The sequence below is a fragment of the Salvelinus alpinus genome, chromosome 38 (assembly GCF_045679555.1).
Source record: "Salvelinus alpinus chromosome 38, SLU_Salpinus.1, whole genome shotgun sequence".
Classification (NCBI taxonomy): Eukaryota; Metazoa; Chordata; class Actinopteri; order Salmoniformes; family Salmonidae; genus Salvelinus; species Salvelinus alpinus.
The window spans coordinates 2,915,743-2,942,379 of NC_092123.1; the positions used below are offsets into that span (position 1 = coordinate 2,915,743).

The 26,637-nt window shown below is 44.0% G+C and overlaps 1 protein-coding gene across 4 annotated transcripts in view; it reads left to right on the forward strand.

Moving 5' to 3' along the window:
- The first annotated feature begins 7,325 nt into the window (after nucleotides 1-7,325).
- Nucleotides 7,326-26,637, forward strand: part of LOC139566517 (voltage-gated inwardly rectifying potassium channel KCNH7-like) — a 97,984-nt gene continuing 78,672 nt past the window's right edge. For 3 of the 4 annotated variants that reach the window (XM_071387816.1, XM_071387817.1, XM_071387818.1), the window contains exons 1-2: nucleotides 7,326-7,827; nucleotides 8,517-8,747. In XM_071387816.1, the coding sequence (XP_071243917.1) occupies nucleotides 7,752-7,827; nucleotides 8,517-8,747 (307 nt within the window). In that variant the 5' untranslated portion in view covers nucleotides 7,326-7,751. The remainder of the gene's footprint in view (nucleotides 7,828-8,516; nucleotides 8,748-26,637) is intronic. The other variant, XM_071387819.1, reaches the window with a different exon arrangement.

The window sequence follows — 26,637 nt, forward strand, 5'->3', positions numbered from 1 at the left end:
ATAGGCAGTCCCGAGGTCAGGCAGGGGTCAGAAACCAGATCCGAGTCCAAAACAGTACAAAGGGATAGGCTGGCTGGTAGTCAGAACAGGCAGAGTGGTCAGGCAGGTGGGTTCGGAGTCAGTACAGGCAAGGGTCGAAACCAGGAGGACTAGAAACAAATAGAGACCGGGGAAAAATAGGAGCAAGGAAAACAGCTGGTTGACTTGGCAAACAAGATGAGCTGGCAATGAGAGACAGGAAACACAGGGATATATACACCGGCGATAATAAGTGACCCCTGGAGGGGGTGGAGACAATCACAAGGTGAACCAGATTAGGGTGTGACACACTCCAACACTCAGACATCATTTACAAATTAAGAATTTGTGTTTAGTGAGTCTGCCAGATCAGATGCAGTAGGGATGACAGGGGATTTTAAACCATGTGTGGTGTTCATGTTTTTGTTATTCACCCAATTTTCGCTGGTCTGATGAACCAACAACATTATTTGGTTTTTAAAATAATACAGCCATATCAATTTACGTAAAAATACTTAACACTTAATACTTAGATGTTGACTTATATCAATTACAAGCAATATAGACAGCATACATGGTTAATATTTGCCATTTACCTCTGCTAGATCACATTTATCAATAAAAGTGGTATTTGTTTTTGGGATAAAATATGATTTTTGGAAACAAAAATCCATTATTATCAAGACATGGGTGGAATAAATCATGTTTATCTTGAACAAATATAAATGAAGCAAGGTTTTCATCACTATTGATGTTTATTGCTTTGAACTGAACAAATTGGGAGGACAAATTTTACATACAGTATTTTATGGAAATTATAAATGAGCCCCATTGAACACAAATTACGGCTGGTCTACACACCACATAAGGGACAGAGTTTTACTGTGTGTGTGTTGCAAATGCATTTCTTGCACTTGATGCAGGTGCACTGTGTCTTCCTGTCCTTTTTGGGTCCACACACATCGCAGTGCTTCTTCTTGTTGCTACCGGCTGCAATCTAGAATGATGAAAACACTTAGAGATCAGGAATTTTACTAACATCTCACTCACAAAAAATAAATAAAAAAAATCTCTGAAACTGGAAACACTTATCTCCCCCACTAGCTTTAAGCACCAGCTGTCAGAGCAGCTCATAGATTACTGCACCTGTACATAGCCCATCTATAATTTAGCCCAAACAACTACCTCTTTCCCTACTGTATTTATTTATTTATTTATTTTGCTCCTTTGCACCCCATTATTTCTATCTCTACTTTGCACATTCTTCCACTGCAAATCAACCATTCCAGTGTTTTACGTGCTATATTGTATTTACTTCGCCACCGTGGCCTTTTTTTTTGCCTTCATCTCCCTTATCTCACTTCACTTGCTCACATTGTATATAGACTTATTCTTCTACTGTATTATTGACTATATGTTTGTTTTACTCCATGTGTAACTCTGTGTTGTTGTATGTGTCGAACTGCTTTGCTTTATCTTGGCCAGGTCGCAATTGTAAATGAGAACGTGTTCTCAACTTGCCTACCTGGTTAAATAAAGGTGAAATAAATAAAAATAAAATATATATATAGTTACAGCAGGCCAAGGTAGGGGAGTCAGACACACACACATGCAACAACATCACTCACACTTACTTCCGGTATTGGAGTTGTTGGTTCTGTGGGTCATGCGAATGGGGCACCGGCGTCCTCCTCCTGAATCCTCCTCACAATGGCTGCAGAAGCTGGGGTCCTTGGGATATGTTACCTCCTCTGGATTTGAGGTCTGACCAATGCCTTGCCCAGCTCCTCAAGAAAGAGTCGTCTCCTCTGCAGCTTCCCTCTATTCCAATCTGGGTTCAATGCCATCCAGATGACAAATGCATTGTACGCCAAGATGTCCAAGATGTTGAAGAATATCACAAGTGGCCAGCATAGGGTTCTTCTTTTGCAGCTGTAGCCAGTCACCAGCTTGTCTAAATTGTCCACCCCTCCTTTTGTGGCATTGTAATCCATTATGATTTCAGTTTTTTTATGTTCCTGGCCACAGATTTTCCCATCCCTATGCAGCGTACTCATGGGTACCACATTTTTGCCTTTCTTTGGCACATAGAACACTAGGGACGTGTCGGCCGTGAACACAAACTTAGAGGAATTGATAGGCCTCTTCCGTGCATTCAACAGCTGAGGTGGGAGCTCTGGCTTGTTTTTTCGTACTGTTCCTACCATCGTCAGATTCCTCTTGAGGAGCTCCTGTCCCAGCTTGTGCGAAGTAAAAAAGTTATCGCATGTGATGTTGTGGCCACGGAGTCCCTGTGTCACATCCAGGACAACCCGCATCCCTTGGTTCTTCTCAGGGGCTCCTCCATCTGGCTTCCCCAAATACACTTGCAAGTTCCACACATATGATGAAGCAGACCAGATCTTGATTCCATATTTTGCGGGTTTAGATGGTATGTACTGCCGCGACCCCTAAATGGCATAAGCTGCTCATCAACAGTAATGTTGGGCCCAGGGTTGTAAAACAGGGGAAGGTGGTCCACCCACTTGTCCCACACTAACATGATTGCAGCTAGCTTGTCTCTCTGCCGCCGAGCTTGTCTGGTGTCTCGGTTATCGAAGCGGATAATCCTGGAAATAATGTGGAGGTTTTCTAGAGACATTGTTGAACGGAAAAGTTATCTCCCAGTTTCTGCATCCTACAGGGATTCTGTGGATTCCCCTTTGGATCTGAAAACACCTGCAAGGATAAGAACCCCAAAGTATGCATGTTTGGTCCGTCTCCTTCCATCTCTTCTCCAAAGACACGCCTTTCCTCCAAATGAGTGCAGTCCAGAATGATTTTCTGGTTGGTGTCTGGGATGAACAGTTCAAAAGAAGACTTTATGTTCTGCACATGAGTAACCGCCATCCGCGTCGGCCCTGGTTGCATCCTTATCACATTGACAGCCATGAGGGGTGGCTCATTCCTTGGGCAAGAAGACCATTCAATTTCACAATTTTTTGACATTCATATTTCTCCCCCTGCAGGCTGCTGATGAGCTGTTGCTGACAGGCTGGTCCTGGGGCCGGCTGCTGACGGGCTGGTCCTGTGGCTGGCTGCTGACGGGCTGGTCCTGGGGCTGGCTGAAGGTCAATCTCATCCTCTTCTTCTAACTCACTGTCAGACTCCGAATTGACAGAGACATGTCTTAATCTTCCAAAATGGAAGACGGTCCTTCCACACTAGCTTCTCTCTTTGCAAAACTTATTTCTAAAGCTCTCTGAGCAGAGATTATTTTTGCCATACTGATTGATTGTGGTAAGGAGCCACACATGCAAAGCTATTTATTTGTTGTGTCCTTCCCCCAATTCGGACCTGGCTGGGGTACAGTGTGTGAAAATACAGATTTTTTTTTACAATGTATTAAAATAATATATTGTAATAACATTGTGCAGGTTCCCGCAAGACATTGTGTAGTTTCACACACTACAAAGGGTAAAGAGTGTGAGAAAAGCGGGAGACAGGCTGACAGGTAGGGAGACAGACAGGTTATTAGTGCTATGTTTGAAACAGCAGGCCCATGGAGGAAGAAGACAGAGTGAAAACACACAGCAAACCTTTTTGTTTCATTTTTACTTGTTTTCACCCACACACACACTTTTCCACACTTTTCAACCCTCAGGAGCAGTGGACCAGAACACCACATATGTAATATAAATGTGTAGGGGGGTGCACAGTGTGCACTCAATGAAAATGTATTATTTTACATGTTCTTCCCAGAAAATGAGACAAGGCCAATGAGTCCCAGCATGAAAAAATACTTAATTGTATAATTTTTCTTTTAGTAAACATTGAAAATGGGTCCCACAGACCAGAACACCACACAAGTGTTAAGAGTGTGAATTGGACCATTTTCCTGTCCTGCTAAGCAATCAAAATGTAACAAGTACTTTTGGCTGTCAGGGAAAATGTATGGAGTAGAAAGTACATTATTTTCTTTAGGAATGTAGTGAAGTAAAAGTAAACGTTTTCAAAAATATAAACAATAAAGTACAGACACACCAAAAATTCGACTTAAGTTGTACTTTCAATTATTTTTACCACTGGCAACTAATAACCTAACCACCGATCTAGCAACATTATGAACTAAACGTTCAAATCCTGTTATTTTGTTGTGACAATGCTGGTCAAATTAAGATCCTACAGGTCACGCCCTGACCTTAGAGATCCGTTTTATGTCTCTATTTGGTTTGTTCAGGGTGTGATTTGGGGTGGGTATTCTATGTTCCTTCGTTCTATTATTTGTATTTCTATGTTTTGGCCGGGTAGGGTTCTCAATCAGGGACAGCTGTCTATCGTTGTCTCTGATTGAGAACCATACTTAGGTAGCCGTTTTTCCCACCTGTCTTTGTGGGAAGTTGACTTTGTTTATGGCACATAGCCTTTAGCTTCACGGTTTGTTTTGTAGTGTTTATTGTTTTGTCGGTGTATTCACTTAAATAAAGGAATATGTACGCTCACCACGCTGCACCTTGGTCCACTTCATTCAACGGCCGTGACAGTCAGCCTTTTCTTCTCATGATTAGTATGTTGTAAATATTGAACAATTATTGTGTAAAATTGTGTAAAACAAGCCAGACTGTATAATGAAAAACTTGGAATTACAAAATACTATCCCAAAATACTATTTTAACCGCCCCCTCCTTTTTTACTTTCCATCGCCCTTTCTCTTGCTCCACCTAAATAGCGCACTGTGGGTATTTGGGAGAATGGAGCATAGCCTCTATCTCTCCTTTTAACCCCCCCCTCCCTCCCTCCCTAACTCCCTCCCACCCTCTCTCATTCGAACACATTCAGCCACTGCCCTCTCTCTCTGCATTTCACTCTTGAATGAGTCGAACGTGACTCCTGAGAGAAGGATTACACCAAGCTGTGTTTATTTTTAATAAATACTGTAACAGCTATCATGGACAAGAGTCAGGGGGAAATGTCTCTCAGAATTGTTGCTAGCTACACGTCTTTTACTATTGCCCAGAGAAATCATTTTGTGGGTAATACCAGTAAGCACTATCTGCCGTCACACCTGCAGCCTACGGGTCTCTCACATCCAGATAAGATGGAGAGAAACTATTCCTCGGCTTATTGTCTTGCTGGTGATATAGGGTAGGTGACAGTAGAACACATTCCTATTGGTCCACTTCATGTATTGTCGTAGGGATCACTGCAGCTTTCATTACATGGCTATAACCTCTCGATGTGAACTATATTTCCCACGTCCATGTGTCTGAACAGATAGCAAAAATAATCAACAACATACAGTATGCAGACTGCCATTTCATTGAAGTAGAATGCTAGAATTCAGACACCTTTTGTCTGTTTTTGCTGTTTCTTACGACGTTTTTGGCATGCGTATGATAGTAGGGAGCTCAGATTTTATGGTGTTTCGTTCAGATTGTTGTTGGAAAGGAGAGTTTGTTCTTAGCCACACTCAAATATTGTTCTTTGTCTCCTCTTTCGTCCATTTGAATAATCTGACTACATTAGATACAGTTCAGTGAATATAGTGACAGACTGCGCGGCGGTGCCAAAACAGCGCCAGTCCAATCAGTGAGTTGGGTGTGTGAAATAAGCACACTTCATAAAAGGCTGTCACGCCAGCCCTTAATGTGATTCAGACTGTGGGGCAAGCATGCCCTTTTCAGCGATGTGTGTGTGTGTGTGTGTGTGTGTGTGTGTGTGTGTGTGTGTGTGTGTGTGTGTGTGTGTGTGTGTGTGTGTGTGTGTGTGTGTGTGTGTGTGTGTGTGTGTGTGTGTGTGTGTGTGTGTGTGTGTGTGTGTGTGTGTGTGTGTGTGATGGTGATGGTGATGGTAATTTATGACTAAGTAGTTTGGATGTAGTGAACTACTTTTTAAAATGAACTTCAGATAAGTAAACGTAGGTTTGCAAAGCTACCCGTAATTTACCAAAGTTACCAGAATCCTCCTTAATATTGGTAATTAACAGGTAATCTATGGTAACTTTTGTAATTTATACTTTTACAAATAAATATTAAATGTACAGCAGGGATGCTATAATATGTTTTACAATAAGGAAGATTGTTCTATAAAATATATTACAGCATCTCTTCTGTAAAGTAAAAGTACAGTATTAAGCTGGAAACTGGTACAAGTAAAATGCTGGAGAAGTACAGTGAAATTCTCCCTGAAATCTAAATGTAAGAAATACAATACATTTGTGCATAAAATACATTTATTCAAATTGGTAACAAAATTAAAACCAATTAGCAACATAAATGACAATAGAAGTAACAACAGTTAACACATATGGTTAGCTAAGAAAACATGCAGTTTTCCAAGTTGGCTATCAGTAAAGATACTTATAAACAAGTCAAGGTGCAGTACCAACACAGCATGTGATACACATATTCTTCCACTTCACCACTGCTAAGAAGATACTTACTAAAATATTCTGAGCTTCACGTGTCTCACCCGACAGTATGAGGTTGGCGTCTGAAACTGAAACTTTGAATCTACTGTAGCTATAAGATATTAATGTGAAGAAATACAGTATGTTAGAGTCATTTTTACAGGAGGCGTCAAATAACAGTTGATAACAATATTTTTCTGCATTTGACCCATAATGCAGTGCAATCTACAGCATTAACACTGTAAAACACATGTGCAGCATTTTACTGTGCATTCTACAGTGTTTTACTGTTGAAATGACAGACAAGTCTTACAGTGTAGAGAGACTAATGGGAATGACTGCTCTGTGTGGTCATCATTGAGGGACGCAAAGGTTCTAAATCCTGACTTTGTCTCTGCTTTGTGAACCTTAGTATCTTCCCCTGCAGCCTGGCTATTGTATTGTTTTCTCAGTGGACCAGATGGATGGTGAGGTTGTGCAGAGATTCTGAGACAGATGTTTCAGGGGGGGGGGGGGGGGAAATAAAGATGAACTTGACATAGTAGTTCTAAAAGGAGTTTTGTTACAACAACTTCAGCACCATGGACAGGGAAACCACATCTACAACATTCTCCCTCTCTCTGTAACTTGATATAGTCCTTAGTGCTGTGGCCTGTTTCCATTGATTCATTTGTGGAACTGTATCTTTCTCTGTATCTGATAAACTACAGTATGTCTAAAATTCATGCAGTCATCTTATGCATGCTATGCATTGGCAGTTACAGGAATGCCACAGTCAACGGGAGACATAAACACACGTGTTTTCCATGGGTCAATGTAAAAATAGACGATACACCTTTATTGCCCTGGCCTGGCGTCACGCATAGCTCCTTCTCAACGCATGGATATACGATTTACTCCACAGCCTTGATTGAGCTGAGCGCGAGGTGCATGAGCTGAGCGCTGCCTGAGCGGGGTAACGTCACTGTCGGTGGGGCACCGCAGCATCAGTCCATTCTCCACAACAGCAGCAGTAGCAGCGAGCGCAACGCCTCACGCGAGCGCAACGCCTCACATGATCATTTTGAAATGTTGGAGAAACTACGCTGTGCAGCAACCTTTTACTCCAGAGTCAATGCGGGCGAAGTGCACTTTGAAGGCTTCAAAATGTGCTCTAGTCGGACCATATTTATGTTGAAATAAGGAAAAAGTCGGAAGAGCTAAGAGGGGGAGATTTCCTAAGAATGAGTGTAGACAAAGGGGAGGCATTCAGACTTTAGTGGTTGGAGCCACTAGAACTTGAGTCTCAGGGGAAAGGTGCGTTCCTACTTGGACAGCGGAATCTTTCTTCTTTTTGGGAATAATCATGCCTGTTCGGAGAGGTCATGTTGCGCCACAAAACACCTTTTTGGGGATAATTATAAAGAAATTTGAGGGACAAAGTGAGTATTGTCTTTGTGTTTTCACAATAATGTATCTTTAAATTCATAATATTCATTTTGTTGGGAAAATGTATTTGCCTTGCTTGCACACGAATTATCTGAATATTGGATTTTCGATAACACATTTCTTTCTTAACAATCAGTAAGAGTAGAACTAATATTGTTGTGCTTGTGATACTTTAGAAGTGGGAGAGTTGAGGATTTAAAATCATTTAAATATGGGATATCATTGAGCATTATTTAAGGTACTTCGAAGTAGCAACAACTTATGTTTCGCCACAAGATTACATGGTAATAAGTAGTATCCAAACAACAGACATATAACCTTTTTCAAATACTCCCACATTTGAAATGGTTAGGGTCAGGTGGTTAGGTGGCAGTTATTAAATGTGGATCTCTCTGTTTTATAGTATGGCTATGGCATGAACATTAATCAAGTAGAATAGAGCACACCTCTCCATTAACAAATACTGAAGCAATGCACCCGTAGTCATGATAAGACTGAAAGAGAAATGTTTAATTGATCATCTTTATATTTCTGAGTGATTTATAATACAGTGTACATTTTATACTGTATATAAAGCATCATGCAGAGTGGCATTTTATCACATACCTCTGATGCTACCATGAATGTGTTAACCTACCCATTCTTCCCCACTATGATCATACACTCTTCTACACCTTCACAGATAAGAAATTCATTATAGCCAATGCCCGGGTTCAGAACTGCGCCATCATCTACTGCAACGATGGCTTCTGTGAGATGACCGGCTTCTCACGGCCGGACGTGATGCAAAGGCCGTGCACCTGTGACTTCCTCCATGGAGAGTTCACCAACAGGCATGCCATCGCCCAGGTAGCCCAGGCTCTGATGGGGTCTGAGGAGCGCAAGGTGGAGATCACCTACCACCGCAAGGATGGTGAGTACGGACTACGGAGTCCTCCCCACTGGGCTTGTTGCTCATGCTTTTGCATTTATATGAGAAATTTGAAGCAAAATATGGGTCAGTGAATAGTGACAGAATAATGCAGGAGAGAGAGGAAATGGAATGGGCTTGGCTTGACAAGGGACTTTTCTGTGTGTCTGAAGTAAACACTTCAGTAGGTAATTTGTGTTGAACAAAAACACTTACAGTGTATGTATGACATCTCATTTAGTGCCGCTCAGATAGGGGGGTTTCTGTCTAGAGCTTTTGAAGTAGAAAAACACAGTATCTGTTTGTGAAGACAATTGCATCTCCATTCACTGTATACAACATTTAAAATTGCACAAACCTAGAAACAAAAAATAAATTGGTCAATTCCATTGCCTCTTGGCTAAATACATAAAAAGGTGACATATAATTGAATGAGTCGTTTAGTTTAAGCCGCTTCTGAATTTTCCATGGAGATTATAAGTTGGCATGACAGCTGCTATTGTTTTGATGGGTCACATGCTTAGCGTGTGGCAGAGTGGAAGTTTAAACCTCCTCTCCCATATCCAATAACCAGAGTCACCCAGGGTGCATGCTGTGCCCTCTAACGATGATATTCCTTCCTATCCAGATGACTAAGCTTGTAGCGGTTGCGTAATGGTCAAGGTGTATGTAATCACTGGCCTGGCTGACAATTTCCACCTACAAGGGCTGAACAGTTTTATAATAGCTGGTTGAAGCGGGGTTAAAGTTGGTGACTGGTCATGAAACATGGGTTGCTGTGTGCTGACGCGACATTTCCACCTTGTTAAATAAATCCTGGGGAGAACCCTGCATGTGGATAGGGGGATGTGGACAGGTAGGGTGGAGGACAGTACTGGAGAGATGACGGAGGAATGAAGGTGAAGAAAGAGAGGACGACATGGGAGAATGTTTGAGGGAACTAGGGGCTTGTACTACTACTAAGCCAGGACATAGTCTGAGGGTCTGATAAAGTGATTTAGCTAGATAGAGGTGTGGATGAATACATGGGGTGTCAAGTGGCCCTGGCAATAAACACATCATTACCACGAACTCATATCAGTGCTCCAATGCTCTCATTTCGAATGGACCGTCTCTGCAGTGTGTTTTTCCAACATAGGAGAGGCCTCACAGGCTTCGATCACTTAATGAGAATACCTTCATGTTGCATTGATCTTCAAACCTGCCGTGTTGGGAGAATAAATCAATAGTGTCTGTCCTGCTATCTTTCGCTGGCCAGGCTGGCCCCTAGAGATGGGATGAAGGGATGAAAAGAAAGATTGGAGGGGTAGAGATAGAGGGGTCCTCATTATTGTTGCTGGAACTGTAAGGCTCTAATTATCTCCGGGTCTAAACTTCCCGAATCTGTAAATTGCATTCCAAATGGATCCCTTTTCCCTATATAGTGCGCTACTTTTGACCAGGACCCATAGGGCTGTGGTCAAGAGTAGTACACAAGTATGGAATATGGTGCTATTTGGGACTCAGACCATGAGCCATCTTTCTAGGGAGGGTCACAAACCTCTCATAACACAGACAGGATTTTCACCTCCTTATAACAATTGATTTGATCATAAGCGTTACATTATAATATACTCATATTGTGGGTTAAGTATTGGTAAAACGACATGACATTGGTATGCACATCAAGGACGTATGCATGGGTGGGCCTGGGTGGACACAGGCCCACCCACTGGGGAGCCAGGCCCTGCCAGGCCCCCCCAAATCAGACTGAGCATAAAGTCCCTGAGGAACATCAGGAAATTACGACCTTTCCAAAAAAAGGTCTAGGTACACTTGGTTGAATTTTTCAAAAGGGGATGTATGATCATGACCACCTAATCATCCCCGGCTTCCAATTAGCTCATTCATCCCTCCTAATCTCCCCTTTAGATATTCTCCAGGTCGTTGCTGTAAATGAGAATGGGTTCTCAGTCAATTTACCTGGTAAAATAAGGGTCAAATAAATAAATACATTTCAGAAATCAGATTTCTCTCTGATATTGGGTTGCCGAGGGAGATGTGATGGTGGCGTGGGTGATTGGTCATTTAGTTGGGTGCCCCGATGGACCACTTGGAGCCTGCAGGCCAATCTCCACCAATTTACAGTAATCCCCTGGCCCTTAGAACCAGTCTCTGTCCTTTACAGCCTGTGAAGGATTTTCTTGCCTCAGCAGAGTTTTGTCAGGCAGATTAATCTATTATGAGTTGACACCTTGTCCTTTTGGTGAACCTTTGGTGTTCCTCTTCAAGCTTGGTTCTATTATAAAGTTACAGCACAAAGTCCTCCTCCAACCATTTCCTGTGCTCACATCAGACATTAGGTATTGCGTTGTCCTTTAGTAAGTGAGGTGTGCCTCTCGCTCGGAACGGCTGTGCATTCAAGGAACCAAAATGTCTGCTTGCCCCGCGTCATACAGTATAGAGGTGCCGAGTGTGATGCGACGTTTTAGTGATCTTAACACCATCTGTATTATACTACCAACCTTGACTTCTTTAAAATGTACCATCCAAAGTGGCACATTTCAGTTGTGTCCTTCAGTTCCCAGCTGTCTCTCTGTTTGTCCTGAATACTACAACAACAAACACACTTAAGGCCATCCCGGGCCTTGTTCTCTTGGAGATGGAACAAGACAATCTTGTTGTAATCACTATACATAATGTAGTGCGTGCGTGTGTGTGTGTCGGTGGCGACGTCATTCATTCCGATTCGGGCCCTTTTTTAAATTTAATCGAGAGGAAACCAGAGCTTGATGCCTCTGTGCTGCGATGGGATCCATTTGCAATCTTCACATCCATCCGTGTTTCACTGATGAACGCTCGCTGTAGAGTTCTCTTCTGTTTTCTTTCCATGTCTCTCACTCTGCCGAAGTAGTGTAATGACAGTCGTGAAATTCTGTCACACAACAACATCCTGTTTTTACAAATGCTTAGTCTCAACCTATCCTACTACATGCAGACTATTCTATTCAATTGAATGAAGTCGTCGCTCTCTCTGTGTGTGTGTGTGTGTGTGTGTGTGTGTGTGCGTGCGTGCGTGCGTGCGTGTGTGTGGTGTGTGTGGAGGCTCCACTATAATACATATTTTCTCAATTTGAATTTGAATTTCTCAACGTATTCACATATTCAAATGGAATAATCACACAGCCTTAACCTCTATTACGCAGAGCAGACTGTGGGGATTGGGTGAGTAGAGAAACCCATACATGCTGTGTGGCCAATCACCATCTCTCATGCATAAACATCATGGTCTGCATCCCAAATTACTCCTTATTCCTCATTTAGTGCACTACTTTTGACGAGGGCCCATAGGGTTTATTGGGCCCATATTTTTATTGTGTGCTGGGCAGCTCACGAGGGTGACACACACGAGAGTAAGTCAACATTCCATCTAGACCAGAGGGTCAGACAGGCCCAAACACAAAGACATTAGGTAAACAGAGAGAGAGAGAGAGGACCGCCGAGTTGGTGACTAGAATTTCAGTGTTTTGCATACCTGATTCAACACAAACTCTCACTTTTACTCACTTTTACTCCCTCTCTCTCTCTCTCGCTTTCTCTGCTCTATTTCTCTCTCCATGCTCTCTCTTTCTGCTCTCTGCTCTCTCTCTCTCTGCTTGCTCTCTCCCCCATCTCTCTCGCTCACTGTCTCTCTCTATCTCTCTCTCTCTCTCTGTTGCGCTGTCTGTCTAGATCTGTAGGTGCCACAATAATGACTCGTTACAATCAGTGGCATTTTCAAAATGAAACATCACATTGACTACCCCATGAAACATAGTATTTCTGTATTTCTGAGTAAATCTGCCATTAGTCTCATCCTTCACACTTGAGAAATATAACTCTGTCCCTCTATCCCTGTGTGTGTGTGTGTGTGTGTGTGTGTGTGTGTGTGTGTGTGTGTGTGTGTGTGTGTGTGTGTGTGTGTGTGTGTGTGTGTGTGTGTGTGTGTGTGTGTGTGTGTGTGTGTGTGTGTGTGTGTGTGTGTGTGTGTGTGTGTGTGTGTGTGTGTGTGTGTGTGTGTGTGCGTTTTTACGTCCAATCTGTTTAGTTATTGTCTTTGTTCAGTTTTGTTTGGTACTTATAATATCAGTGAGACAATAATTTGCATTCATTGGCTACATTAAAGTCCCTATCATTCACTCTGGGTTTCCGCCATAGGCACTGAACACATCTAAATAGCATGAAGCGAAGCTCTCTGTCACCATTGGAATGACAAAGTACCAACCTGCAGTAGTATGCAAATTTCCTAGGAGATAAAAAGGCTATAACACCCACCCCGACCTATCCCATCTGGAATTATGAGTGGTGATACGAGCGATGATATGTGCATAAAGCCATCTATTGAATTGAATGACTTTCAAGAGCAGAGAGTGGAATGTCATTTTTATGTGGATTTGCTGTGCAAACAAGATCATCTCTCTGCAGTATGGCCTGTAGTCAAATCTGCTATATCAGGTTCCACAGTCTCACTGAATCAGGAGAGAAGACTGAGGTAATGTCACCAACAGTGCATATGCTACTGAAGCAAAAGAGATTGAAAGACGGGAGGAAGAAAGAGGGACAGAGAAGGAGAAAGGGAGGGAGGAGATGGTGAGAGATGGAGAAAGGAAAGAGGGAGGGAGGGATGAAAATAGAGAGGGATAGTGGGAGAGAGAGATACAGTGAGTGGGAGGGAGGAGAATTCAGGTGCTGCTTAATATTGGATGGATATTTCCATCACGGGGACACCCTCTTGAATTTAGTCCAAGCTCCTCTGAGCAGCCTGTCTCAATTATAGATGAGCCTGGCACCAGCTATCTGTCTGTCTCTCTCTCTCCCGCTCTCTTTTCCCATTCTTTCACTCGCTCTCTCTCTGTCTCTCTCTGTCTCTCCCTCTCTTTTCCCCATCTCTCTCTCTCTCTCTCTCTCTCTCTCTCTCTCTCTCTCTCTCTCTCTCTCTCTCTCTCTCTCTCTCTCTCTCTCTCTCTCTCTCTCTCTCTCTCTCTCTCTCTCTCTCTCTCTCTCTCTCTCTCTCTCTCTCTCTCTCTCTCTCTCCCACTCTCTGCCCCCCCCTGTCATGCTGATACAGGAAAGGGCCTTTCCCCAAACTGTTTCCACAAAGTTGGAAGCACAGAATCGTCTAGAATGTCATTGTATGCTGTAGCGTTAAGATTTCCCTTCACTGGAACTAAGGGGCCTAACCCGAACCATGAAAAAGAGCCCCAGACCATTATTCATCCTCCACCAAACTTTACAGTTGACATATGCATTCGGGCAGGTGGAGTTCTTCTGGCATCCACCAAACCCAGATTTGTCTGTCGGACTGCCAGATGGTGAAGCGTGAGAACTCGTTTCCACTGCTCCAGAGTCCAATGCTGACGAGCTTTACACCACTCCAGCCGACGCTTGGCATTGCGCATGGTAAAGCTCCCGACGAACAGTTATTGTGCTGACGTTGCTTCCAGAGGCAGTTTAGAACTAGGTAGTGAGTGTTGCAACCGAGGACAGATGATTTTTACGCGCTATGCAATTCAGCACTCAGCAGTCCTGTTCTGTGAGATTGTGTGGCCTACCACTTTGCTGCTGAGCCGTTGTTGCTCCTAGACGTTTCCACTTCACAATAGCAGCACTTACAGTATTTGAGGCAGCTCCAGCAGAGCAGAAATTTGACAAACTGACTTTTTGGAAATGTGGCATCCCATGATGGTGCCACGTTGAAAGTCACAGAGCTCTTCAGTAAGGCCATTCTACTGCCAATATTTGTCTATGGAGATGGCATGGCCGTGTGCTCGATTTTATACACCTGTCAGCAACGGGTGTGGCTGAAATAGCCAAATCCACTAATTTGAAGGGGTGTCCACATAATTGTGTATATATAGCGTACAATATGACAGGGATGAATAGCTGTGTTGTTGTGGATAGGTTTTCCTTGTGCACCCGTTCGCTTTGCACTACCGTCCAGGTTTATGACGTCCTAGCCTGTTGGTAGGTGTGTCGGAGAGCAGGCGGCTTGCATGTTGAAGCAATAAGCAAACTCTTGCATTGGCTGGTTATGTATGACAATACATTGTGTGAAACAGGACAAATATAAGCACTTCCTACATTGGGTGTACAATGTAGGCCTACTGTAGAAGGAAACAGTAAAATAATTTATTTCAGGCTACTTCATTTGGTGCAAATTTTCCGCTGTGTCTTCCTCTCTTGCCTATTGTGCCCCTCCCCCTCCTCATGTACCCCTAAACCAGAGATTGTTTTAGTCACAGAGTTACCGCATAGTGTTGTCATAGCAACAGATGGAGGATGGAACCAGCCAACATATATTCTCTTGTCCTCTTCTCTAATCTATCATGGCATGTCTCTACCAGCACCTGAAGCACTGGAGCTCACAATAGCCATGACGATTGTCAATTCCATTCTCATGAGATGGGCAGATTGCTGAGTCGTGCTGTTCGTGCTGTTCAAGGGATTATGGGACGTTCAATGATACGTTTTGTCAAAAGAAATTGAGAATTCTGTTCTTAATTCTGTTAATTGTCATTAGTGCCCTAGTTGTGATACTGGATATGCCTAAGACTTAGCCATAGGGTAGCCTACATAGGGCCATGCCCGTGTAAGACACCATATACAGATGTAGGATCTTAATTTGGACCTGTTTGCTACAGCAGGAAAATAATCCAGCAGTAACATGAAATGTGAATTATTATGTGGATTCTAATTAATGGACATTTTTGTAGAGGTTGATAAAAAAAATGTTTTCAAAATGGAAATGACAAACTTTAAGAAGTCTTTTTTAACCAGAAATACACTAGAAGAAAGTTATCCTGCAACAGGGTGATCAAATTAAGATCTAACATCTGTAGACACTCCTATATTTTATCTCCACAAATGTCACCCGCGGGGAACCATGGGTATCCGACCTGATGCCAGAACTCTACCCTAGGGGATGCCATGCCTGGCTGAGTATGGATGGATGTAGGGCAGGGTGTCCAGGCTTTTAAACATCTGAATCAATGAATGAGATCCTTGTTGATTTGTTGTATTTTTGAAACAGGTGCGTTACTTCTGAACAGGAACAAAATCGATGTATTGCTTTGACTGACTGACTGACTGACTGACTGACTGACTGATTGACTGACTGACTGACTGATTGACTGACTGATTGACTGACTGACTGACTGACTGACTGACTGACTGACTGACTGATTGACTGACTGACTGACTGACTGATTGACTGACTGATTGACTGACTTGATGGCATTACAACGGCCTCCAAGCAGCCAACAAAGTAGCCAGCCAGGCAGGCGGTATTCTTCCCCCTTCTCTCTCCTCCTCTCTCTTCCCTCCATCCCCCCTCTTCTCTCTCCTCCTCTCTCTTCCCTCCATCCCCCCTCTTCTCTCTCCTCCTCTCTCTTCCCTCCATCCCCCCTCTTTTCTCTCCTCCTATTTTCCCTCCATCCTCTCCCCATATGGCTACAGTCCTAGAGGCTAGCTTATCCAGATCCTAGCAGTGCACCAGATCCCTGCAAAACAACACCCTGCCCAGCAAGCTACCGTCAAAGAAGATCAGCCAAACGACATATTGGCAGGGATAAGAAAAATATGTTGTAGGTTATACACTCTCCATTTCGATATATATTCTACATATGGAAATCAATATTTCCAAATGAGCTTAGATATCTCCTCTTAGGGTTGTCAGTGAAATGCATATAGGCATAGGTGTACAGTTGTGGCCAAAAGTTTTGAGAATGACACAAATATTAATTTCCACAAAGTTTGCTGCTTCAGTGTCTTTAGATATTTTTGTCAGATGTTACTATGGAATAATGACGTATAATTACAAGCCTTTGATAAGTGTCAAAGGCTTTTATTGACAATTACATGAAGTTGATGCAAGAGCCAATATTTGTAGTGTTGACCCTTCTTTTTCAAGACCTCTGCAATCAAATCAAATCAAATTTTATTTGTCCATACACATGGTTAGCAGATGTTAATGCGAGTGTAGCGAAATGCTTGTGCTTCTAGTTCCGACAATGCAGTAATAACCAACGAGTAATCTAACCTAACAATTCCATAACTACTACCTTATAAACACAAGTGTAAAGGGATAAAGAATATGTACATAAAGATATATGAATGAGTGATGGTACAGAACGGCATAGGCAAGATGCAGTAGATGGTATCGAGTACAGTCTATACATATGAGATGAGTAATGTAGGGTATATATACATAAAGTGGCATAGTTTAAAGTGGCTAGTGATACATGTATTACATAAAGATGGCAAGATGCAGTAGATGATATAGAGTACAGTATATACATATACATTATATTAAGTGGCATTGTTTAAAGTGGCTAGTGATACATTTTTGATCAATTTCCATCAATATCCATTATTAAATTGAGCTGGAGTTGAGTCAGTATGTTGGCAGCACCCACTCAATGTTAGTGGTGGCTGTTTAACAGTCTGATGGCCTTGAGTAGAAGCTGTTTTTCAGTCTCTCTGTCCTTTTTTTGATGCACCTGTACTGACCTCGCCTTCTGGATGATAGCGGGGTGAACAGGCAGTGGCTCGGGTGGTTGTTGTCCTTGATGATCTTTATGGCCTTCCTGTGACATCGGGTGGTGTAGGTGTCCTGGAGGGCAGGTAGTTTGCCCCCAGTGATGCTTTGTGCAGACCTCACTACCCTCTGGAGAGCCTTACGGTTGTGGGTGGAGCAGTTGCCATACCAGGCGGTGATACAGCCCGACAGGATGCTCTTGATTGTGCATCTGTAGAAGTTTGTGAGTGCTTTTGGTGACAAGCCGAATTTCTTCAGCCTCCTGAGGTTGAAGAGGCGCCTTCTTCACAACGCTGTCTTTGTGGGTTGACCAATTCAGTTTGTCCGTGATGTGTATGCCGAGGAACTTAAAACTTACTACCCTCTCCACTACTGTCCCGTCGATGTGGATAGGGGGGTGCTCCCTCTGCTGTTTCCGGAAGTCCACAACACAATCATCTCCTTTGTTTTGTTGACCTTGAGTGTGAGGTTATTTTCCTGACACCACACTCCGAAGGCCCTCACCTCCTCCCTGTAGGCCGTCTCGTCGTTGTTGGTAATCAAGCCTACCACTGTAGTGTCGTCCTCAAACTTGATGATTGAGTTGGAGGCGTGCATGGCCACGCAGTCGTGGGTGAACAGGGAGTACATGAGAGGGCTCAGAACGCACCCTTGTGGGGCCCCAGTGTTGAGGATCAGCGGGGTGGAGATGTTGTTACCTACCCTCACCACCTGGGGGCGGCCCGTCAGGAAGTCCAGTACCCAGTTGCACAGGGCGGGGTCGAGACCCAGGGTCTCGAGCTTGATGACTAGTTTGGAGGGTACTATGGTGTTAAATGCTGAGCTGTAGTCGATGAACAGCATTCTCACATAGGTATTCCTCTTGTCCAGATGGGTTAGGGCAGTGTGCAGTGTGGTTGCGATTGCGTCGTCTGTGGACCTATTGGGGCGGTAAGCAAATTGGAGTGGGTCTAGGGTGTCAGGTAGGGTGGAGGTGATATGGTCCTTGACTAGTCTCTCAAAGCACTTCATGATGACGGAAGTGAGTGCTACGGGGCGGTAGTCGTTTAGCTCAGTTACCTTAGCTTTCTTGGGAACAGGAACAATGGTGGCCCTCTTGAAGCATGTGGAAACAGCAGACTGGGATAAGGATTGATTGAATATGTCCGTAAACACGCCAGCCAGCTGGTCTGCGCATGCTCTGAGGACGCGGCTGGGGATGCCGTCTGGGCCTGCAGCCTTGCGAGGGTTAACACGTTTAAATGTTTTACTCACGTCGGCTGCAGTGAAGGAGAGTCCGCAGGTTTTGGTAGCGGGCCGTGTCAGTGGCACTGTATTGTCCTCAAAGCGAGCAAAGAAGTTATTTAGTCTGTCTGGGAGCAAGACATCCTGGTCCGCGACGGGGCTGGTTATCTTTTTGTAATCCGTGATTGACTGTAGACCCTGCCACATACCTCTTGTGTCTGAGCCGTTGAATTGCAACTACTTTGTCTCTATACTGATGCTTAGCTTGTTTGATTGCCTTGCGGAGGGAATAGCTACACTGTTTGTATTCGGTCATGTTTCCGGTCACCTTGCCCGGTTAAAAGCAGGGGTTCGCGCTTTCAGTTTTGCGCGAATGCTGCCATCAATCCACGGTTTCTGGTTTGGGAATGTTTTAATAGTTGCTGTAGATACGACATCGCCGATGCACTTTCTAATGAACTCGCTCACCGAATCAGCGTATTCGTCAATGTTGTTGTTGGACGCAATGCGGAACATATCCCAATCCACTTGATCGAAGCAGTCTTGAAGCGTGGAATCAGATTGGTCGGACCAGCGTTGAACAGACCTGAGCGCGGGAGCTTCTTGTTTTAGTTTCTGTCTGTAGGCTGGAAGCAACAAAATTGAGTCGTGGTCAGCTTTTCCGAAAGGAGGACGGGGGAGGGCCTTATATGCGTCGCGGAAGTTAGAATAACAATGATCCAGGGTTTTACCAGCCCTGGTTGCGCAATCGATATGCTGATAGAATTTAGGGAGTCTTGTTTTCAGATTAGCCTTGATAAAATCCCCAGCTACAATGAATGCAGCCTCAGGATACATGGTTTCCAGTTTACATAGAGTTAAATAAAGTTTGTTCAGGGCCATCGATGTGTCTGCTTGGGGGGGAATATATACGGCTGTGATTATAATCGAAGAGAATTCCCTTGGTAGATAATGCGGTCGACATTTGATTGTGAGGAATTCTAAGTCAGGTGAACAGAAGGACTTGAGTTCCTGTATGTTGTTATGATCACACCACGTCTCGTTAATCATAAGGCATACCCCCCCGCCCCTCTTCTTACCAGAAAGATGCTTGTTTCTGTCGGCGCGATGCGTGAAGAAACCAGCTGGCTGCACCGACTCCGATAGCGTCTCTCGAGTGAGCCATGTTTCCGTGAAGCAAAGAACGTTACAGTCTCTGATGTCTCTCTGGAAGGCAACCCTTGCTCGGATTTCATCAACCTTGTTGTCAAGAGACTGGACATTGGCGAGTAGGGAGTGGTGCGTGATGTGCCCGTCTCCGGAGCCTGACCAGAAGAACGCTTCGTTTGCCCATTTTACGGCGACGTTGATTAGGTTCGCCTGCTGGGATCAGATCCATTGTCCTGGGTGGAAGGCAAAACACAGGATCCGCTTCGGGGAAGTCATTTTCCTGGTCGTAATGATGGTGAGTTGACGTTGCTCTTATATTCAGTAGTTCCTCCCGACTGTATGTAATGAAACCTAAGATTACCTGGGGTACCAATGTAAGAAATAACATGTAAAAAAACAAAATACTGCATAGTTTCCTAGGAACGCGAAGCGAGGCGGCCATTTCTGTCGGCGCCGGATGCTGGCATGCTGTCAATTAACTTCTGGGCGACATCCTGACTGATGGCAGCCCATTCTTGCATAATCAATGCTTGGAGTTTGTCAGAATTTGCGGGGTTTTGTTTGTCCACCCGCCTCTTGAGGATTGACCACAAGTTCTCAATGGGATTAAGGTCTGGGGAGTTTCCTGGCCATGGACCCAACATATTGATGTTTTGTTCCCCGAGCCACTTAGTTATCACTTTTGCCTTATGGCAAGGTGCTCCATTATGCTGGAAAAGGCATTGTTCGTCACCAAACTGTTCCTGGATGGTTGGGAGAAGTTGCTCTCGGAGGATGTGTTAGTACCATTCTTTATTCATGGCTGTGTTCTTAGGCAAAATTGTGAGTGAGCCCACTCCTTTGGCTGAGAAGCAACCCCACACATGAATGGTCTCAGGATGCTTTACTGTTGGCATGACACAGGACCGATGGTAGCGCTCACCTTGTCTTCTCCGGACAAGCTTTTTTCCGGATGCCCCAAACAATCGGAAAGGGGAGTCATCAGAGTTCAATACCTGTACCTTTTGCAGAATATCAGTCTGTCCCTGATGTTTGCTGCCCTTCTTGACACCAGCCAATCCTCCAAAAGTCTTCGCCTCACTGTGCGTGCAGATGCACTCACACCTGCCTGCTGCCATTCCTGAGCAAGCTCTGTACTGGTCGTGCTCCGATCCCACAGCTGAATCAACTTTAGGAGACGGTCCTGGCACTTGCTGGACCTTCTTGGGCGCCCTGAAGCCTTTTTCACAACATTTGAACCATTCTCCTTGAAGCTCTTGATGATCCGATAAATGGTTGATTTAGGTGCAATCTTACTGGCAGCAATATCCTTGCCAGTGAAGCCCTTTTTGTGCAAAGCAATGATGACGGCACGTGTTTCCTTGCAGGTAACCATGGTTGACAGAGGAAGAACAATGATTCCAAGGACCACCCTCCTTTTGAAGCTTCCCGTCTGTTATTCGAACTCAATCAGCATGACAGAGTGATCTCCAGCCTAGTCCTCGTCAACACTCACACCTGTGTTAACGAGAGAATCACTGACATGATGTCAGCTGGTCCTTTTGTGGCAGGGCTGAAAAGCAGTGGAAATGTTTTTTTTTGATTCAGTTAATCTGCATGGCAAAGAGGGACGTTGCAATGAATTGCAATTCATCTGATCACTCTTCATAACATTCTGGAGTATATGCAAATTGCCATCATACAAACTGAGGCAGCAGACTTTGTGAAAATTTATATTTGTGTCATTCTCAAAACTTTTGGCCACGACTGTACACTTTAAACGATAGGCCTAAAGCAAATGAAGCGTATGTCATTCATTTTTCACATGTAAATAGCACTTTTCAGTTGTGCTTAAAGAATGCCATTCCATGAGTGCAGCATTTATTTTTAAACTCTTATCAATGAGCCCAGTCAGTCCTCCATGACAACGAAATCATAAACCGAGTTAGGCTGGCTAATGAGTCCTTAGTTTTGGGGTTATGCTCAGGTAAGAAAATGTGGCTAATCTATACTGCCATATTTCCAAGTCCTATTCTTGAAGATCAAGTGGTATAACATTTAATGGAATGAGCAGAATTCTGACTTTGGTTTTTAATGTAAAGATATCATTTAATCGTATTATTATATGTAGTAGGGTTAGAAGAAGCCTACATAACCAACCCATAAAGTAAAATGTAACATCCATATATGGCCTGCTATGTAAACTTTAACATAGATTTATCCTGCAATAGATGTCGTTCAATTGGGTAACATACATTTGTGTCTTCTTCTCTGCCTCTTAAGGGGAAAGCAATCTAAAAGTAACTGAATGTAATAAGATTATGTTACTGAGTTTGGGGAGTCCAAAAGTTATGTTACCGATTACAATTTTGGACAGGTAACTAGTAACTGTAACGGATTACATTTAGAAAGTATCCTACCCAACTTTGGGCTTGCCTCACAGGAAGTCACCAGTCCATTACTAATGCTAAATGCCAAGCTGGCATCCACACTTTAGCCCAGCCCAAGGACGGCCTTTGACGGAGATCAAATCAGCCAACCCTCCAATGCCATAAGAGAACGCCCCGGGCACCCCGACCTATTTCATCCCTTCATCATTTCTGCCATTCTTCTCCATTAGAGTTGACGCCCACATTTGCATTGGCAAAACGCTGACATTTACTGCTTGCTATTTCTCCTCATTTCTGTCCATTTGAACCTGCGTCAAGCGTTACTCTCCAAAGGAAGGCTATGAGCTGTATGATAACCGTGTTTCAGTGCTCGACACTCAAAACATGGACTAAAGACATGGACAAGTGCGGGTATTCGGACACGGCCATAGACTTTCCTTACTTGAAAGTTTGGACTCGGTAAAACGGTGAAGAAGTGACATTGAATGAAAAAGATACTGTATTGTGTATGTGTTAGGTACAAATAGCTAGAAGCCAACACATTTCCAGCAGGTGTCCTCTACATTTCAACATCTGTAAAATACTGAAATGAGCATGTCGTATGTTGAAGACTACTCAAGTGTAAATCAGCCTCTTTGGAAAAACAATGGTAGCTTATGCTTTATGCAACGCCTATGTAGCGCCAGCATGTGACTAGTCTGATTTTGTCTGGAGTGTGATGATGTATACACTGAGTATACCAGACATTGGGAACACCTTTCTAATATTGAGTTGCTGGCCCATGTTGACTCAAATGCTTCCCACAGTTGTGTCAAGCTGGCTGGATGTCCTTTGGGTGGTGGACCATTCTTGATACACACAGGGAACTGTTGAGTGTGAAAAACCCAGCAGAGTGCAGTTCGTGACACAAACCGGTGTGCCTGCCACCTACTACAATACCCCGTTCAAAGGCACTTAAATATTTTGTCTTGCTCATTCACCTTCGGGAATGGCACACATACACAATCCATGTCTCAATTGTCTCAAGGCTTAAAAATCCTTCTTTAACCTGTCTCCTCCCCTTCATCTACACTGATTGAAGTGGATTTAACAAGTGACATCAATAAGGGATCATGGCTTTCACCTGGATTCACCTGGTCAGTCTGTGTCATCTTCAAGTCGGCCATTTGCGTTTGCAGGGGCACTGTATGGTGCTGAATGCATCCAACAGACGGAACAAAAACAAAAGTAGCATCACCTCATCAATCCATTGAGGACATAGACAGGGTCGTATTTACCAGGCACCAAACTAAAGAAAAATGGACGGAAACAGGGAGCAACTACCTGAACCGGTCCAATAACAAACGCTTGTTTTTTAGTTGCGAAGCGTTTTGCTACGTTGTGCATTAGCGAATACAAACCAGAGCAAGGACACAGAGCTGCATGGGAGGGGCCCGCCTAATGGAGTTAGGACATAGGGGAAACCCTGGGCTAGAGTAACGCATTCCCTTCCCTCCAGGATCAGTTGCTCTCCTCTCTTTGTGTTTTTAAATGTCCCCTGGAGGGAGGATTACATTTCTGGAGCCTCCATGGGCTGCTTGAGTGTCTCTCTCTCTCTCTCTCTCTGAAGGTGGGCGGAAAGCGTCTAGTCGACCATTAAGGAAGCTTTGACAATTGAAGAGAAAGGAGGAACATGCACATCCAACATGCGGGTGCTGGAGTAGGAAATGATACGCAGATCAAAAAGGACCAAGCAGCATGTGGATTCTCCTTCCTCCTTTCCTTGTCAATTGCCTTAAAAACATCTAATCGCGACGACAACTTGGAATTGAAGTGCGGTACTGTACAGTCCACAGGTTAACTAGAAGAGGGACTGCGATTTTCACTACGGAGGTGAAATAATCTTGTCCCGAGCAGCTCCTGAAACAGCTCTCTCCCTCTCCCCTGCACTGGCAGCTGTCAGGAATTAGCTTCTACTGTGGTTTCTGCCCTCAGGCCAATACGGTACCAACCATCAGTTAGCTCCACCATTGCTGCACGCCTCAGCTCTCATCAGTGTCACTTCCCTACCTCCCGCTACTCTAACTTCCCACCACCGTCCCTGTCCTCTGAGAGTGCAATCTAAAATGACTCCCACTGCAGGGACGTTCACAGTATATACCTATCTATGGAACCATCTGTCAAGAACTATCCATACGCAATTATCTCCTAGGTGGGTTGTTGTACTGTAGTGTAGTTGGTAGAAGCTGTGGAACTGACAGAGATGGAGGGGGAGAGGGAGTGAGGGGGGGGGGACAGAGAGAGAGACTGACAGACAGACAGAGAGATAGAGAGAGAGAGAGAGAGAGAGACAGAGAGAGAAGATGACTTGACAGGGTTGATGATTCTCTATTAAAGGGACCAGGGACTGACTGCCTGTGTGCTTCAGCTGCTGCGATGGAGCCTCTTGATGAACACCATTGTTTTAATTATTGATAGTGGAAATAGAATCTAATGACATTTTCCAGCATCTTGAAACGGAAATTTCCCCAAATGCTATATTTAATTATGAGCAGTAAGCACACATAGGACACTTTGTTGTGTATTCACACGCACACACACACACACACACACACACACACACACACACACACACACACACACACACACACACACACACACACACACACACACACACACACACACACACACACACACACACACACACACACACACACACACACACACACACACACACACACACACACACACACACACACACACACACAACCTTTCAACTCAGAACGATGGAACACACTCCCAAAGCCCATGTTGTTCATCAAATGGATTTCAAGGCTTCAGTCACTACAGTAGCAGTTGAAAATGTTTCTGACTCATTTACACTAGACGTCGAAAACTTGACTGGGATAGGAGAAATAACATAAATTATTAGGAATCGTCCTTTTCCTGAACTTTTCTCAACGTGGCGAATGCTGCAGTTGGACGGTAAAATAACGGTAAAATAAAAAATAAAAAAAATAAAAAACATCGATGTATCTTGAATTTGTGAGATCATTGTTGCTTTTCAATTAACTACCGTCAATGTAATTTGAATAAAAACACATTGTCTTTTCTCTCTTCCTGTCATTTACATCTGCTGTGGCATGTATAGCCATAACATTTGGCCATCACTAGCTAGACATTGTTAATGTTGTAAATTACTATTGTAGCTGGAAACAGCTGATTTCAGCCCCCTCCTCTGACTAAGTAGAGAGAGATTGTAGGGGGAGGAAGAACGTTAAATCGTTCAAATGCTAAATCATTACCTGAATCCCAAAAATATGTTCATGTTATTTTTTAACTAAACAAGATAGGCGGAATTGTACTATAGTAAGTTTCCAATACTGCGGTTGTATGTTACTGTATACAGAAATACCCACTAGGTACAATACTGTAAAGACCAGCGCCCATTTTCACAAGATTGAACAGACAGAGAGGACCTGATCGTAGATCAGCAATCCTACTCTGAGACACTTCATGAATACAGGCCCTGATCTTCCTCAGTGATGTATTGTATTTACAGGTGTGTTCTCCCATTACATAGCACCATGGAAATCAGCTTCATCATGGCCTATTACATTTAGTTGGACAGGGAACATCCGCCTAATTAGTGCCACTGGTAGGCTGTGTGTGTGTGTGTGTGTGTGTGTGTGTGTGTGTGTGTGTGTGTGTGTGTGTGTGTGTGTGTGTGTGTGTGTGTGTGTGTGTGTGTGTGTGTGTGTGTGTGTGTGTGTGTGTGTGTGTGTGTGTGGGCGCGTGTGTGTGTGGGCGCGTGTGTGTGTGTGTGGGCGCGTGTGTGTGTGTGTGGGCGCGTGCGTGCGTGTGTGGGCGTGCGTGTGTGTGTCAGATCTGCTGTTGAGACTGAATATGCAGGCGGACAAGCAGAAATTAGCATCAGCACCTGCGGTGATCTTTTGATCAGTCTGTTTATAATACATCAGGTGTCTTCCTGAAAACTGGGTGGATATCTTATTTCTCACATCACAGAGAGAGAGAGGGGGGGGGATAGAGAGGTAGATGAAGATAGGGCTGGGAAAGGAAGAGGGACTGAGAGAGACAGACAGACAGACAGACAGACAGACAGACAGACAGACAGACAGACAGACAGACAGACAGACAGACAGACAGACAGACAGACAGACAGACAGACAGACAGACAGACAGACAGACAGGTGGATAGAGTGTGCTTGTATTTTGCATGCATTTGTACCCCGTGCTTGATATGGGATTTCTGCAGTGCTACATATGGGATTGGTCCATTCATGACTCCTTCGTGATAATAACTCTCATTTGAATAATTTGAACTTGAGAGAGATTGATTTAACCCACACACGCCACAACGCAGAGCCACACTCAGACACACACAGAAGCACACCACATGCAAAGACAGACATGCAAATCTAGTGTCACCAAGGTCAGTCCAGATTACACGATGACATGTTTATAAAGCACCATCATTATCATCACAACACACACACCCCAGCCTCCATACATACCCCAGCCTCCACAGACACCCCAGCTTCTACACACACCCCAGCCTCCATACACACCCCAGCTTCCACACACACCCCAGCCTCCA